General features: G+C 35.3%; 1 protein-coding gene across 2 annotated transcripts in view; it reads right to left on the bottom strand.

The window, feature by feature from the left end:
- METTL8 (methyltransferase 8, tRNA N3-cytidine) overlaps positions 1-12,774 on the bottom strand; it is a 92,896-nt gene extending 80,122 nt beyond the window's left edge. For both annotated transcript variants that reach the window (XR_013953967.1, XM_080600997.1), the window contains exons 1-2: positions 12,030-12,774; positions 4,497-4,554 (exon numbers count right to left, since the gene is read on the bottom strand). Coding sequence is in view for 1 of the 2 variants with exons in the window: in XM_080600997.1 (XP_080457123.1) it covers positions 4,497-4,543 (47 nt within the window). In the remaining variant the exon portion in view is untranslated. The remainder of the gene's footprint in view (positions 1-4,496; positions 4,555-12,029) is intronic.
- Positions 12,775-12,854: the final 80 nt, after the last annotated feature.

Genomic DNA, 12,854 nt, shown 5'->3' with positions numbered 1-12,854 from the left:
GTTGGTAGAGGTAACTATCAAGGCAGCTTTAAGTGCCATCATTTTGTTTGCACTGATGGAACTGACCGTTCTTCTAAATGGAAGACAGTAATTAATTTCTGTTGTTTTAAAACTATAAAATTCAGTTAATGCTCTTTTAAGGATGTATCTGCTTAATGAGATACGGTAGGAGTCAAATACACGAACGTTACTCTGCACAACTGCCCCTTATGTGTTTTTAGTGTGCATTTAAGCATGGCTTAGCTTCTGCCAGTTTGTGAGTACTCATCCTTGTATTCTACTTGTAAAAAAGTTTTTTAAAAACTATACAAAAGATATAGTTATTTGCCATCATTTTAGTGTTGCTTACTTATCATGACACAGTAAGTAGTTGCCTAAGCTGTTAGGATCCAATTTTGCCAGCTCTCTGGAGCACTTCCATTAAAACTGTCCAGTTACATGATACTTCCCCAAAAGTCTGCAATGCTTTCAATCACTGATATCGTGAAATCACTATCTATCATACTAGCCAATACTCTTTTTCTTTTTCTGTACTAACCTGCCTACACCTTTGTCCAACCAATTTTATACCTGAACTTTACAAACCTTCAGCAAAGAAGCATCTTTTCACTTTTTATTTGTATAATCCAATGTATAGGAAAGTCTTTGTTCCTGACTAGGGCCCCTATTTATGTGTGCAATATATACAAAATAATAAGAATAAAGCTTTTTAATGAGTATTGCAAATAAGTTACCAAATACTGACTTTAACTGTTGGTATTGACTTCAACTATGACTGAAGGTCTAATGGGATCTGGCCTACATTTCTACAAGTGTCTGTATATCCCTCCAAAGATGAAATCATGAATACGTCTGATTTGCTTGAAATAAACATACTTTCTGGATGAGATTTTACATTAATACCACACAAACCGATGTTGTTTATTACAGTGTTAGCACACACATGCAGCCATTTGTTACAGAATAAACAAAATGAAAAATCTTTTATGTTCCATTGGGTCAAAAAGCACTGGAAAGATATGCTGCAATTCATTACTATATTCCTGGAAACGTAGCTGTCATAAATATGAAGCTTCCTTTCTGGATATATAATCAAATCACATATCATTTGATGTCAGAGGACATACCAATTTAGTTTTCATCAATTTGAACGTATTTTTATGTTCCTAGCTGCTACTGCAAGTTTTATAACAATGTTTTTTTCATTAAAGGTTGGCAAAAATACTTAACCATATCTTAACTGGACTCTTCTAAACAGTTCTGGTTGCTGGGATATTCTGCTAAGAAGTCTGATTCTTCAAAAATGTTAGGACAGGTTTGTATACGACAAGCCCTAATCCACTAGTATTACACATCTGGACACAGCATTGAAAATAATCAAGTTATGAAGGCTTGCAAAATAGTCCTAATGCTGTACATACATGTTCTCTATAGGTCCATTCAGTGGAAACTTGGTGAAAGCGGATGAAATTAACATATCCTATCTTGCAGTAAGAATAAGCTAAGAATAAGCACATGGACAGAAGAACTTCCATGACCTCTCGCCTTTGTTTCTGACTAAAAACTTCCTCATTCATCAAGCTAATGTGTGAGCAGGGTTACATGGTGAACTATACTAAAAGATTGATCCAGTGCTTCACGTGAGCATACAAACACACAGTCCAATTAAAGAAGGGAATACGGGTGAGAATGGGTGCGCACAATGAGAACTACTTTAGCTAGGAGAGTCACTGAAAAATGTTTACGTAAACCATATCCTAAATTAAAATGACACATATACAGGTAACTTGGGGGATTCTCTAAAAGGGGATTTTGTTCAGTTAAAACTGAAGTGTTAATTATACGTTAGTTTAGTTAAAAATACTTTTTAGTACAAACAAGGCTTACAAATGAAAAGCAACAAAAGGATGGCTTGGATAAATACATGCTTTTAACATTGGCAAAATCAGACAGGGAAGAGTGGATTGCAACGCTGTGTTTCTAAGATAAAAAAGTATATATCATAGCTTTCCTGATCAGGACACTTTCCTGGTAATTATAACATACAATACCACTCATACAAAGTCAACAAGAAAACCCAATAAGACTGTAGATTCCTTTGTAGTATCGTTACTATATACCACATTACCTCTTAAGTCCAGAGACTTAGAATCTCATAATTACAGAATCGCAGAATGGTTTGGGTTGGAAGGGATCTTAAAGATTATCTAATTCCAGCCCCCCTGCCATGGGCAGGAACACCTACCACTAGACCAGGTTACTCAAATGCAATCCTTTTCCAAACAAAAATGCTATTCAAGTAAAACACAGTTGTGTTGTTTGACTGCAGTTTTCAAAGGGACTGTTGACTTTGCATGTCTTCATTTATATCCATTTGAGATGGGCTAGGGCTCTTTTTTTAAAATTTTTATTTTTTCTTTGCATGGCTGAATATCTGTAATTTACTGTTGAACTTATTATAGTTCTTGGAGTTCATTTTAGCTACAAAATCAAACTCCAAAGTAATTTCCCTTGGTAACCCAAACTCAGTGTCAGTTTGAGAGAAATAATGATTTCATGATTTTATCCGCACTTACTTATCTCCTGTCTCTATGACAACAGTTCAAATACATATATTTTGAATTATTAGGCTCAGGACTTCAAGTACAAAAGCTTTTATTTTTATGGCGGATATTATACATACATTATTAACATTGTCTCTGACTCTCACAGTCTTGTTAAAAGTATCCAATTGTTCGATACCTTGTTCAGCAGTTCTTTCTGGGTTTTATACCATATTAACAAAGGTATGTGAAAATCTTTTCTCTCTTCAACTCATTATCCATGAATAATTTCTTTGCTCTGTAGTGGACTAGAGTGGTGTTCTGGAAATTGTTTGAGACATACGCAATACATTTAGGGTGTTATTGCATCAATATATTCTAGCACCATCATTTTGGCAGATCCTTCAGTACAAAATCAATTTTGATGTAAACCTAATGTCTTTATTCTGAGGTTCAAAATATCCCTCCTCCACACCTTCCCAGTCTCCTGACACTCAGTTTCATAGGTCTGGTTATTTGCTTTGGATAGCCTCGTTCCAATTCAAACAAAACATGAAACAAAATACTTTTCCTTCAATGCTTATCCTTTCTCTTTTTCTGTTGATACTGTTACTATTGCAAGTTTGTACATTTTATAGCATTTTAGAAACTTCTATTTTCCTTTCAAGTCATTTCAGAATATGACACTATTTTTGATCTTATAACATTCAGAAAATCAGATCTTCTTTCTTGTGTTCAAACACTAAACAACAGGATAGAGAACTTAACCTATACTTTTGAAAACCCAGAACACGGAGCTCTGATTAGCATTCTAAGATAAGACCTTTGACTAAACAGGAAATCCGAGGGACATATACTTTTGTGCACTACAGTACAGCACAGAGATCTTTGGCCTACCAATAACAGAACCTGCAGATTCCCTTTGAGCACTCTAGGGAGTCCTACTAATTTCAGATGCAATAGTCCATGGTTCAATTTCCTGCTGGAATGGATTCTTCACAAGTGGGAATAATCCTTCATTTGATGTTTACTCACTTGGATACATTTCTGTATTCCATACTGGCCATATCAGTCTTTGCAATTCTTATTTATTCTTGCCAGAATGCACTTCTGCGTTAGCTGATTTTATTACTATTATATGGTTGAAATGGCACCTTTATTGTATGACCTTGTTTTCATTAGCTTAAAATAACTTTCCAAAACAATTATCTCAAGGCTAGTATTTCATGTTTGTTCTCAGAATAAAGATCCAATTTTATCACTTTCAGTTTGAAGAGAATGTATTCAGTAGTTTTCACAAATTGTATATATTTGGCTAATATATACTGATATAGTTGTTTTTATTAAATAGTTACCAATTATGATAGTTCCTTATTTTCATTCACATTTATTATTCTTCTCCTCCTAATAATTAAGTAATATATGACAACTCCTGAAATACCACTTCAGAAAATTATTTTGAAATTCTTCATGGAGCTTCTTTCCTCTGTGTTTGTATTACAGTCATAAGGTATTTAAAGCATCTTTGGACTTGACTCACTATCTGAGTTTCTTAAATAAAATGAGTAATAACCTCAGTATCTGTGTTATATTAATTATTAATAATTTATGTATGTATTATATGCATGTATTTATATACTCCATACATTATAGAATTTTAACTTATATAATCATAAATGCATCTCATTTATGTAAATGTATCTTAATCACATGAAATAGATGTTGATGTTGTAATTTTTAAATCTATAAAGGCATAAAACCAGCTAAGATTTCAAAATCCTATGCTGTTCTCTATGTAAATATGGCAGAGTAGCATAATATATAACACAGCATTATATGATCTCAAGGTCAGTATAACACCTAACAGCAATGCAGTTTAAGGAAACAGATTATTGACCCTGGAATACAGTAGGCCAAGATGGGAGAAATGGAAAAAATTAACTTTATGCAAACCTTATGCTGCAACATTTGCCAGCTTCTGTCGTGAAGTTTTTGGCCATCGCTGAATCTCCTGGGAACAAAGGAAAATTCAAGATAAATTCAAATCAGAATGAGCCACAGTTTTTACTTTTTGTTTAGTCTTCCTTTTACTTTTTGTTTAGTCTTCCTTAATGATAATATTTTACGTCATTCACTATTACCGAACAGACAGATTTAGTATTGGTTATAAAACTTCTAAAAGCACCCCCAACATTTTCTTAAAAGACACACAGAATTTTCAATTCTTACAGTACCATATACAACCTCTATTTTAAATGTATTTCAGTCCCATACCCAACATAGCAATTTCTCATCTCTCAGCTTCCTAGTACTAGCCCTATTCTTCGCACTGCAGAGAGAATTCACATACACACAGAGCCACATGAACATTTTGAGTCCTGCATGTTTCAGCAAATAAAACAAGGGGATTTGACAGCCCTGGATATGACTTAATATTTTAGAAAAATAAAAAAACTAGTAAATTAAAGATATTTCCTTTCATTTTACACAATATTGTGGAATTTATTTAAATAAAATGAACTCTACTATTTGATTGATTTCCAACAGTAATTTAGAGACAGATTTTCAAAGGCATGAAAGGCTATTAGGAACGTATCTAATTGATTTTCAGAAAGAGTTGAGGGCTTGATCCTGCTTTCTCTTCAGTCGGCAATGAAACGTCCATCGATTTAAATAGGAACAGGTTCATATCTGCACAGACTAGCTGCTATTTATGCCTTTCACATTATTCTTTCCATAGCCAGAGATCTCTTCCCATATTTTTTAAGAAATAATACACACACTTGATATGAAATGAAAATGTTAAGCACATATTCTCATGTCAAAACAAAAGAGGAAAAAAATCTGTTTTTATACATGCATGCAATATAATTTACCTTACATTAGAAAAAATAACAAGCCACATTCACAAAGGGAGGTAATGAAAGTTTTAACACCGAAGAACAGTTACCACACTGCAACTGCCATCCAGCTTCATGGCGCCTCTCAAATTATTCATAAGTAAAATAAGCAAAATGTTAGGTACACAGTTTACAGTTAGTTTCTAGATATATAGAAGTTTATTCAAACAAGTTTGAGTCATTATTCATAGAATTATTGCTTTACTGCTGCAAAAGTGAGAAAACATTATCAAATGTTTCATTCTATCAAATGATCAAATATATCATCAATAAAACACTGATCTTACTCTTCTATTTACTAAAGAAATGCAACTGAATATTTAAAATATATTGCCATCTAGGGAATAACTGGCTTTTAAGTGAACTGTCACACTGATATATCAAAAAAGTGACAGTAGTGTCAGCATTACAAATTCATCTAGTTGAAACAATAAATAATTAGGTGTAAAAATTCAGAGTCTTATGTTCAACACAGTAAAGGATCAATTTCATCTAAAGGCAACTGGAGTGTATACTGTATCATCTGATCCAAAGTAGTGACCTTCTCGATTCAAATGCAAAATGCCTATTCCTATTGCAGATGGAATTTACTAGGACAAAATGTTCAACAAAAAGATTACATTTTCAGTGGGGCAGAAAGGTATTTGTCAGTGTCTCATTACATCTTGGATTTCAATTAGCTTTGAGATATAACAGCAATAATCCAGAATTGAGACTATCGCCAGATCTTTGTCTCTTGCACGATTGTATCTGGATTTTTTTTTCATTTACAATAAGATATTGTAAGATTTCCAAAAGAAAAGAAATAGAAGAAAATAACATTTCAGCCATTTTAGTGTCAGATACATGATGCACTTAGTGATGTCTGTCTGATAACTTTGCACTAGGAGGTAAGGGTGACATCATTTACATTTTTTCCAGCATAAATGAAAAGTGCTGAATTCCTTGAACCGTAAGTGTCCCATCAATTCTTCTACCCTCACTGTCCCACCTCCTATTATTAACATTGCATATCCACTCTGATGCTTTTGATCCTTTTCTATGAAAAGTAATTTGCCTTCTCAATGGAAATAGGAACAAAATTTGCTTTAGTACATTTCGTGAGTTCAAATACTGGCCCATACATATTTCTACACTCTAAAAGGTAGAAGGTCACATTTTAACGATAAAAATATAAGGATTTTCAGTCACTGAAAATATTTACTTCTAATTTTTTAATATATTTAAGAAAACTAGTATGTTCTTCTGAGTTGATCATGGAACCAGGAGTCAGAACTGCATTTTTTTACTTGAATATCTGTGCAACCCTGATTTGGTGTTAACTCCTGCAAAATTATGGATAACACTTGTCATCCGTACCTCATACCTGTGTCATGAGTGTACCTCAGTCACCTTGTGAAAGGTGGGAGGAAAAAAAGCTCAGAAATCATACAGATACTATTCAGTTGTTGATTTCTTTGTTAGTAAAGAAGTTATGATCTGTATCATGGAGATACGATTTTTATAATACTCAAAATTACACATTGTATCTGCCATTCAAAAAGCTTCCTTTCAAATGTCAATTCACATAGCTTTAGCTGTAAGAAACATTGTTATTGAAATAATTATAGTTAGTTTTACACTACTATTAAGAGACTGAAACTAAGAGAAACTGAAGACATGTCTGTAACAGGAATCAGTGGCAAAAGCTACTGGTTGCAACACACTTCTTCCTTGATTTCAAGGAGGAAAAAGACATAACTTAAGACACTTGACCCCAAGATTCTGTAGGAAGGACAAGAGTTGGAAAAATATTTTAAGATCAATTTTCCTACATAGTAGGAAGAAGATTCTTTCTCTGAGGAAGAAACTGTACAGAATGATTGACTTATCAGTAAACATAAAATGATAAATAAAAGATAAAATGATAAAATCTAATGGATTTGCATTTTTATTTCATCTTGAACTCTAAATGGCTGTAAATATATCATAATAGTTGGACAGTAACTGTCTGCGGACATACACAATGGAGAGAGTCAGCATCTATAAAGGATTTTTCTTCTTACTCCTGAATTGCAGCCACTAATCAGGTACTAAATAATTATATTTTTTTTCCTGTTATGACTGTAGTTAAACAAAAAATAATTCTCCTGATTACTTAGAGTATTGCTTAAGTATCACATACCTCCACTGATTTTAAAAACATCAGTAAATAGGGTCTGATCCTACATAAGTATCTGTAAATATACATTGGAGCTTGCTAGCACTACTACACAATGCTAACAAAAATAATAATAATGTTTAATTTTTGTTACATGGCCATAAAAAAATAGATTTTAGAGGTTATACTCTACTTTGGATAAGTAATGCAAAATAAAAGCTGCACTATCATGCAGGAATTTTTAAATATGTGAGCATATTCTATTTCCTGTAAACTTAATGGACTTCCCACAGCTGTAAACATATATATTTATTTTATTAAAATCAAGTGAATTACAGCAGGGTTTTTCTTCCTCCTCTACTCATAGTAGTATAGGAACACAGACTTGGAAAGGGCATTCAGAGATCATCTAGTACAACCTGGTTTAGCAAAATCAGTGTAATTCAACATATAACATCCATCCAATTTCCTGTTAAAAATCCTGACAGAGAAGATTGCATTAGCAAATTAACTGAAAACAAAACAACAACAACAACAACAACAATCTGCTTCTCTGACACAAACAGGCTCGTATCTTGCAAAACTTTTTTTCTGACAGGAAGGACAGACTTGACTCCGCAGGAAACTGAAAACGGAGACGTTGAGACCTGCAGTGATGACACCTGTTGTTAAAAGCATTTATTGGATATAAATTTGCCAGCAACAGAGTATCCACTTGCACACATATACACTAGAAAAACACTTCTATTCTGACATTGTATCTGGTTTGATTTTAGAACTTTTTTCTAAGATTTTTTCATAGGAATGCACACTGATTTTGCAAATTCTCAGTGGCCAATATTAACATTCTTGAAATGTAACAAAAATCAGAATCAAATTCAAATACAGTTTAACTCCAACATTCTTCATTGACAGCCAATCAGACTTTCAAAATACAGACTGCTGCAAGATCAGCAGGAAAACACTCTACAGACATTCCAAATTATATAAGGGTTAAACATCGCTGAGCATGCTATCTCCGTGAACAAGGAGGCTGAAGTTCCGTAATACTCTGGTGAATATCCAGCCAGAGAAGGGCTACTTTTGCTTTGGACCAAGCCCTTGCAAGTTGTTTGGGACATGGAACACATCCTTGTTATCTGGTCCCTTCTCATTGAATTTGATTTACTGTTTGTGATATGTTCTAGCAGGGTCCTTACCAAAAACCAGATGGCTGCACTAACTTTTATAGGAGATTTACTATGTCATCTCCTTTCTGCTCAGGCTTTTTTTAAAACTAAGGCATGGTAGTTTGGGTTCTGCTAGTAATACACACATTTCCAATTATCCACTGACTTGCAATTTTACTAAAAGTAACAATTCATTTAAGTTAAAAAGTAGGTGATATTCTGAGAAATATATCAGAAATTGCTGCTTACATGTTTGCTCTACAGTGCAATTCCATATAATTTTTTTCAGACCTTCCAAAACATTAGCAAGTTTCTTTTGAAGACCCAAAAAAGGAAAAAAATCTATCTCTATTTACGTTGCTGTTAGCAGTAAAATGACTCCAGAGTACCAGAACACAACTTTGTGATGCCGCAAGTGAATGATTCAACTAATTCCCAAAAGAATGAGAAATGATGAAAAGTTACTTGTAAATCTTTTTTAAATACTAGCCACAGAAGAATAAGTATTACTTTGCAATTAAAATAGAAAACTGGAAGCTAGAAATCCTAAATTCTATTTTCCGGGGTCTTGTTACATAGTGTTTTTAACTCTATTACTTCATTTGTAAATAATGATGACATAGTTCATATAGGTAATTATTTAACATTTCTAGAATTAGATATTTTCATATTACTGGATGAAAAGTACATTAATTTTTAGTTAATCTTAATATTTACTGTGCCTTTGTTTATCTTTATTCTAGCCTAAAATATATTTTAGAAGATTATATAGGATACCCTTTCTGCCTACACGAAGAAAAATTCCTGAAGAATTCCTGAAGAAAAGTTTTTAAGTGAGCACTTTCTTTCTCCTTATTTATCCTGTTATCTTTTTGGTTAATAACACCAATAATAATATATACAAAAGTGACTCTGTTATCACCTTAACAAATATTAAAACATATTTTCCCTTTGATGAATACACAAAATTTCTGTAAAGTTTAACAGGAGCGAGGTATACAAACTGAGGGTAGAATATAGCCTGGCATAAAACACATCTGAAAATAGTTCCTTTTGGCTGATCTCTTGGCAGTTTTCATACTCTCTCTTAAAACCATTAGAACTAGCGTGGGTTTTGGTGCATTACAGGATCCCTTAAGAAGCTCTCATTATCTCCTCTCTTCTTAACCACATAATAGAAAAAAATGAGAGCACCGTACACAGACCACACTGAAGAAGGAGAACTTGCCTTGAAAATTTTCAACTGGTAAACCTATTTTCTATAATGCTTAGTAGTGAATCACTCTTAAGTGCTGGACCATTCACTAGCGTATGTGTTTTGTGCCAAAGGTTATCAGATTGCAAAAGCGTTCTCATCTCAGAAAGAACCCATCATTCACCATCATCTTATTTTGACACAACAGGAAAAAAATACGTCCCTCTAGAAGGAAGAGGAAAGGGAGGAGAAGGGCAGAGAGAAACCTATATTAGCAATGCAGCAAATTTTCTAAGGGAAAAGCACAGACTATTATAATGATACTAGAAAAGTTATATTTTTATATTATGGGATGAGATCTTCCTGATTATTTCAACTCCATTAAGTCCACAAGATGGACTTTTATTTTTCCTGAAATACAAGGAAAAAAAAAAACAACCAACCAAACAAACAAAAAAAGAAATTAAAATTGAGCCTGGCTTACTCAATGGAAAAAGGTAGGCCAGCTGCCTTCTCCCAGTCGCTCTCGCTGCTAGAGAACACAGCAGCTGTGGCAGTTGCTTGACAAAGGAACTACCCTCTCCAGCATAGCTCTGAAGCTCATGCCCCGCAGCAGGTTAGTGCTATTCTCCAGCAGCCCAGCAAGGTGACAAAGCAAGCCGAGGGCCCGCTTGCCTTTTCTCTCTACCTTTCTGCTAATGCAGGCAGCACAGAAGTCTAATGTTCTCGAGAAGACAGAAGCAGAGGTTCTTTTGAACTGACTGATGTCTTCTTGCATGTAGCCTGGATCCCTGCCTGTCTGCAGCAGGGACTGAATTTATCTTCCTCATTTCTTTGCATGTATCAAAGTAACTTCTCAGTAATACACTAATTCAGTTTAGGTGGGTACACAGAAACTGTTAAAGCAAGCATTCAGGTCTTAATCATGCTACATTCATCCTAAATCCAATAAAAAAAAAAAACCAAAACCTAAAATCTACCATTTTCCCAGTCCTACAGACAGAAATGTGCCACCTTACACTGTAACTTCACATTCTTAGAGATCATTGTGCAATTGGGGTTCACCATGCCAAATAATATGGTCACCAACAAACTGAGGCTAAGAGGAAACACTCACCAGTAAGCATTCACAAATAGTACGCTTCCTCAACTCTATCCTCCCACCACATACCTCATGAGACTCCCACCTGAAGAAAATTTTATCAGATTATTTAATTTTGAACTGCTGTCACTTGTGAGATCAATGACTGCTAAAAAAAAAAAATAAATAATAAAAAAACATGCATTTGCAGAGTTAGCATTCTGCCAACGCTTGTGTCACTGCCGTATTGACCCAAATAGAGCTGTTTGAAAACTACAACTATCATTTACAAAGAAAAAAGGGGATGTCAGAGCTGCAAAAAGTAGCTACTGTGCTTACCGTATTTTCGAAAATGAAAGACTAATGCAAAGAAATAATAACATGACATTCAACAGGTATATGTAGGTTCAGGATAAAGAAATATGCTTCAATATTGAAAAACAATTATCAGAAATCAATTGGCTAAATTCATCACAAATGTGAAATATCTGATTCCCATGTTCATAATGTTAAATGTAAATTTGAAAAATATTATTAGAAAACTTCAAATATAAAATTACTATTACATTGCCAAACGAACAAAAATCATATCTAAAACATAAAAAAAAATCCTGTTCTAAGGTGCAAGCATTATCATAAGTGATATTAGAAAACCCAGTAAAAAAGATTCAAAAGATGACAACTGTTTGTGGAAGTTTATTACTATCATATTTCCATCTCTGTAGAAAGATGGAACCCCTTTTCTTGTACATCATACAATTTTCTTTGACAGTTTCACTGATATGCAGTTAGTTTCCCTGAATGGTAACACCCAAACTCTTGTGAAATGCATGGCGGTTATTTAACGATCAGAGGCTGTCCAGACAACAGCTTTTATAATTTTTCTTAAGGTGTAGTATGAACCTCAACTCGCGTGGAAGACTGCAGAGGAGTGGATAACCAGCAGTGACTCCTGCAGCAGCCTCAGTTCTGAGGGTTATCCCAGCAAAGCACCAACTAACCTGCTTAGTTTATGATACGTAACAGGATTGCAGCTGACAGAGCTGGAGCACAGTCTTTATCCAGTGCAAGTCAGCAGGAATTCAAAAGATACCCTCACCAGACATAAACGTAGACCTAGTGACTGTAAATAAACCACTGTGACCAGTGATAGGACCCGAAGGAATGGTGTCAAGCTGCGACAGGGGAGGTTAAGGCTTGATATCGTGAAGAGGTTCTTCACCGCGACGGTTGTCACTCACTGGAACAGGCTCCCCAGGGACGTGGTCACGGCACCAAGCCTGTCGGAGTTTAGGTAGCGTTTGGACTGTGCTCTTAGTCATACGGTCTGAATTGTTGGGTAGACCTGTGTGGTGCCAGGAGTTGGGACTCGATGATCCTTGTGGGTCCCCTCCAGCTGGGGATATTCTGTGACTCTACGATTCTGCTGGAATTTGCAGTAGCAGAGAATTTAACCATCTCTGGAGCTGACTCGTTGCTTTTGAAAATTTCCTCTCACTGAATGCTGCGCACACACACACCACTTGAGTCACACGAGCTGTCCGTGTTAATTTGGCTTTGGTAAGGAGATGTGGAAGATCAACAGCCCGCAGCACCAAGCACTTGCTAAGATGTCAGCGGCCCACACCACCGCCTCAGCAGTCAGGGAAAGGCAGAAAACCTCGATGTGCGTTTCCACAGCTCCGCTCCCGCCCGCCTCCGGGCTGGGGACGCGGCCACCTCACCGCTCCCCTCAGGGCCGCGAGGGCCCCAAAGACTACAACTCCCATCGTGCCACGCGCGCCGCCGCCGCACTCCCGCCGTAGGGCGCCGCGGGTGAGGCCCGC

The sequence above is a fragment of the Anser brachyrhynchus genome, assembly GCF_964034855.1.
Source record: "Anser brachyrhynchus genome assembly, chromosome: 7".
NCBI classification, from domain to species: Eukaryota; Metazoa; Chordata; class Aves; order Anseriformes; family Anatidae; genus Anser; species Anser brachyrhynchus.
Note: the sequence above shows the minus strand (reverse complement) of the source record. Positions and strands in the feature narration are given on the sequence as shown.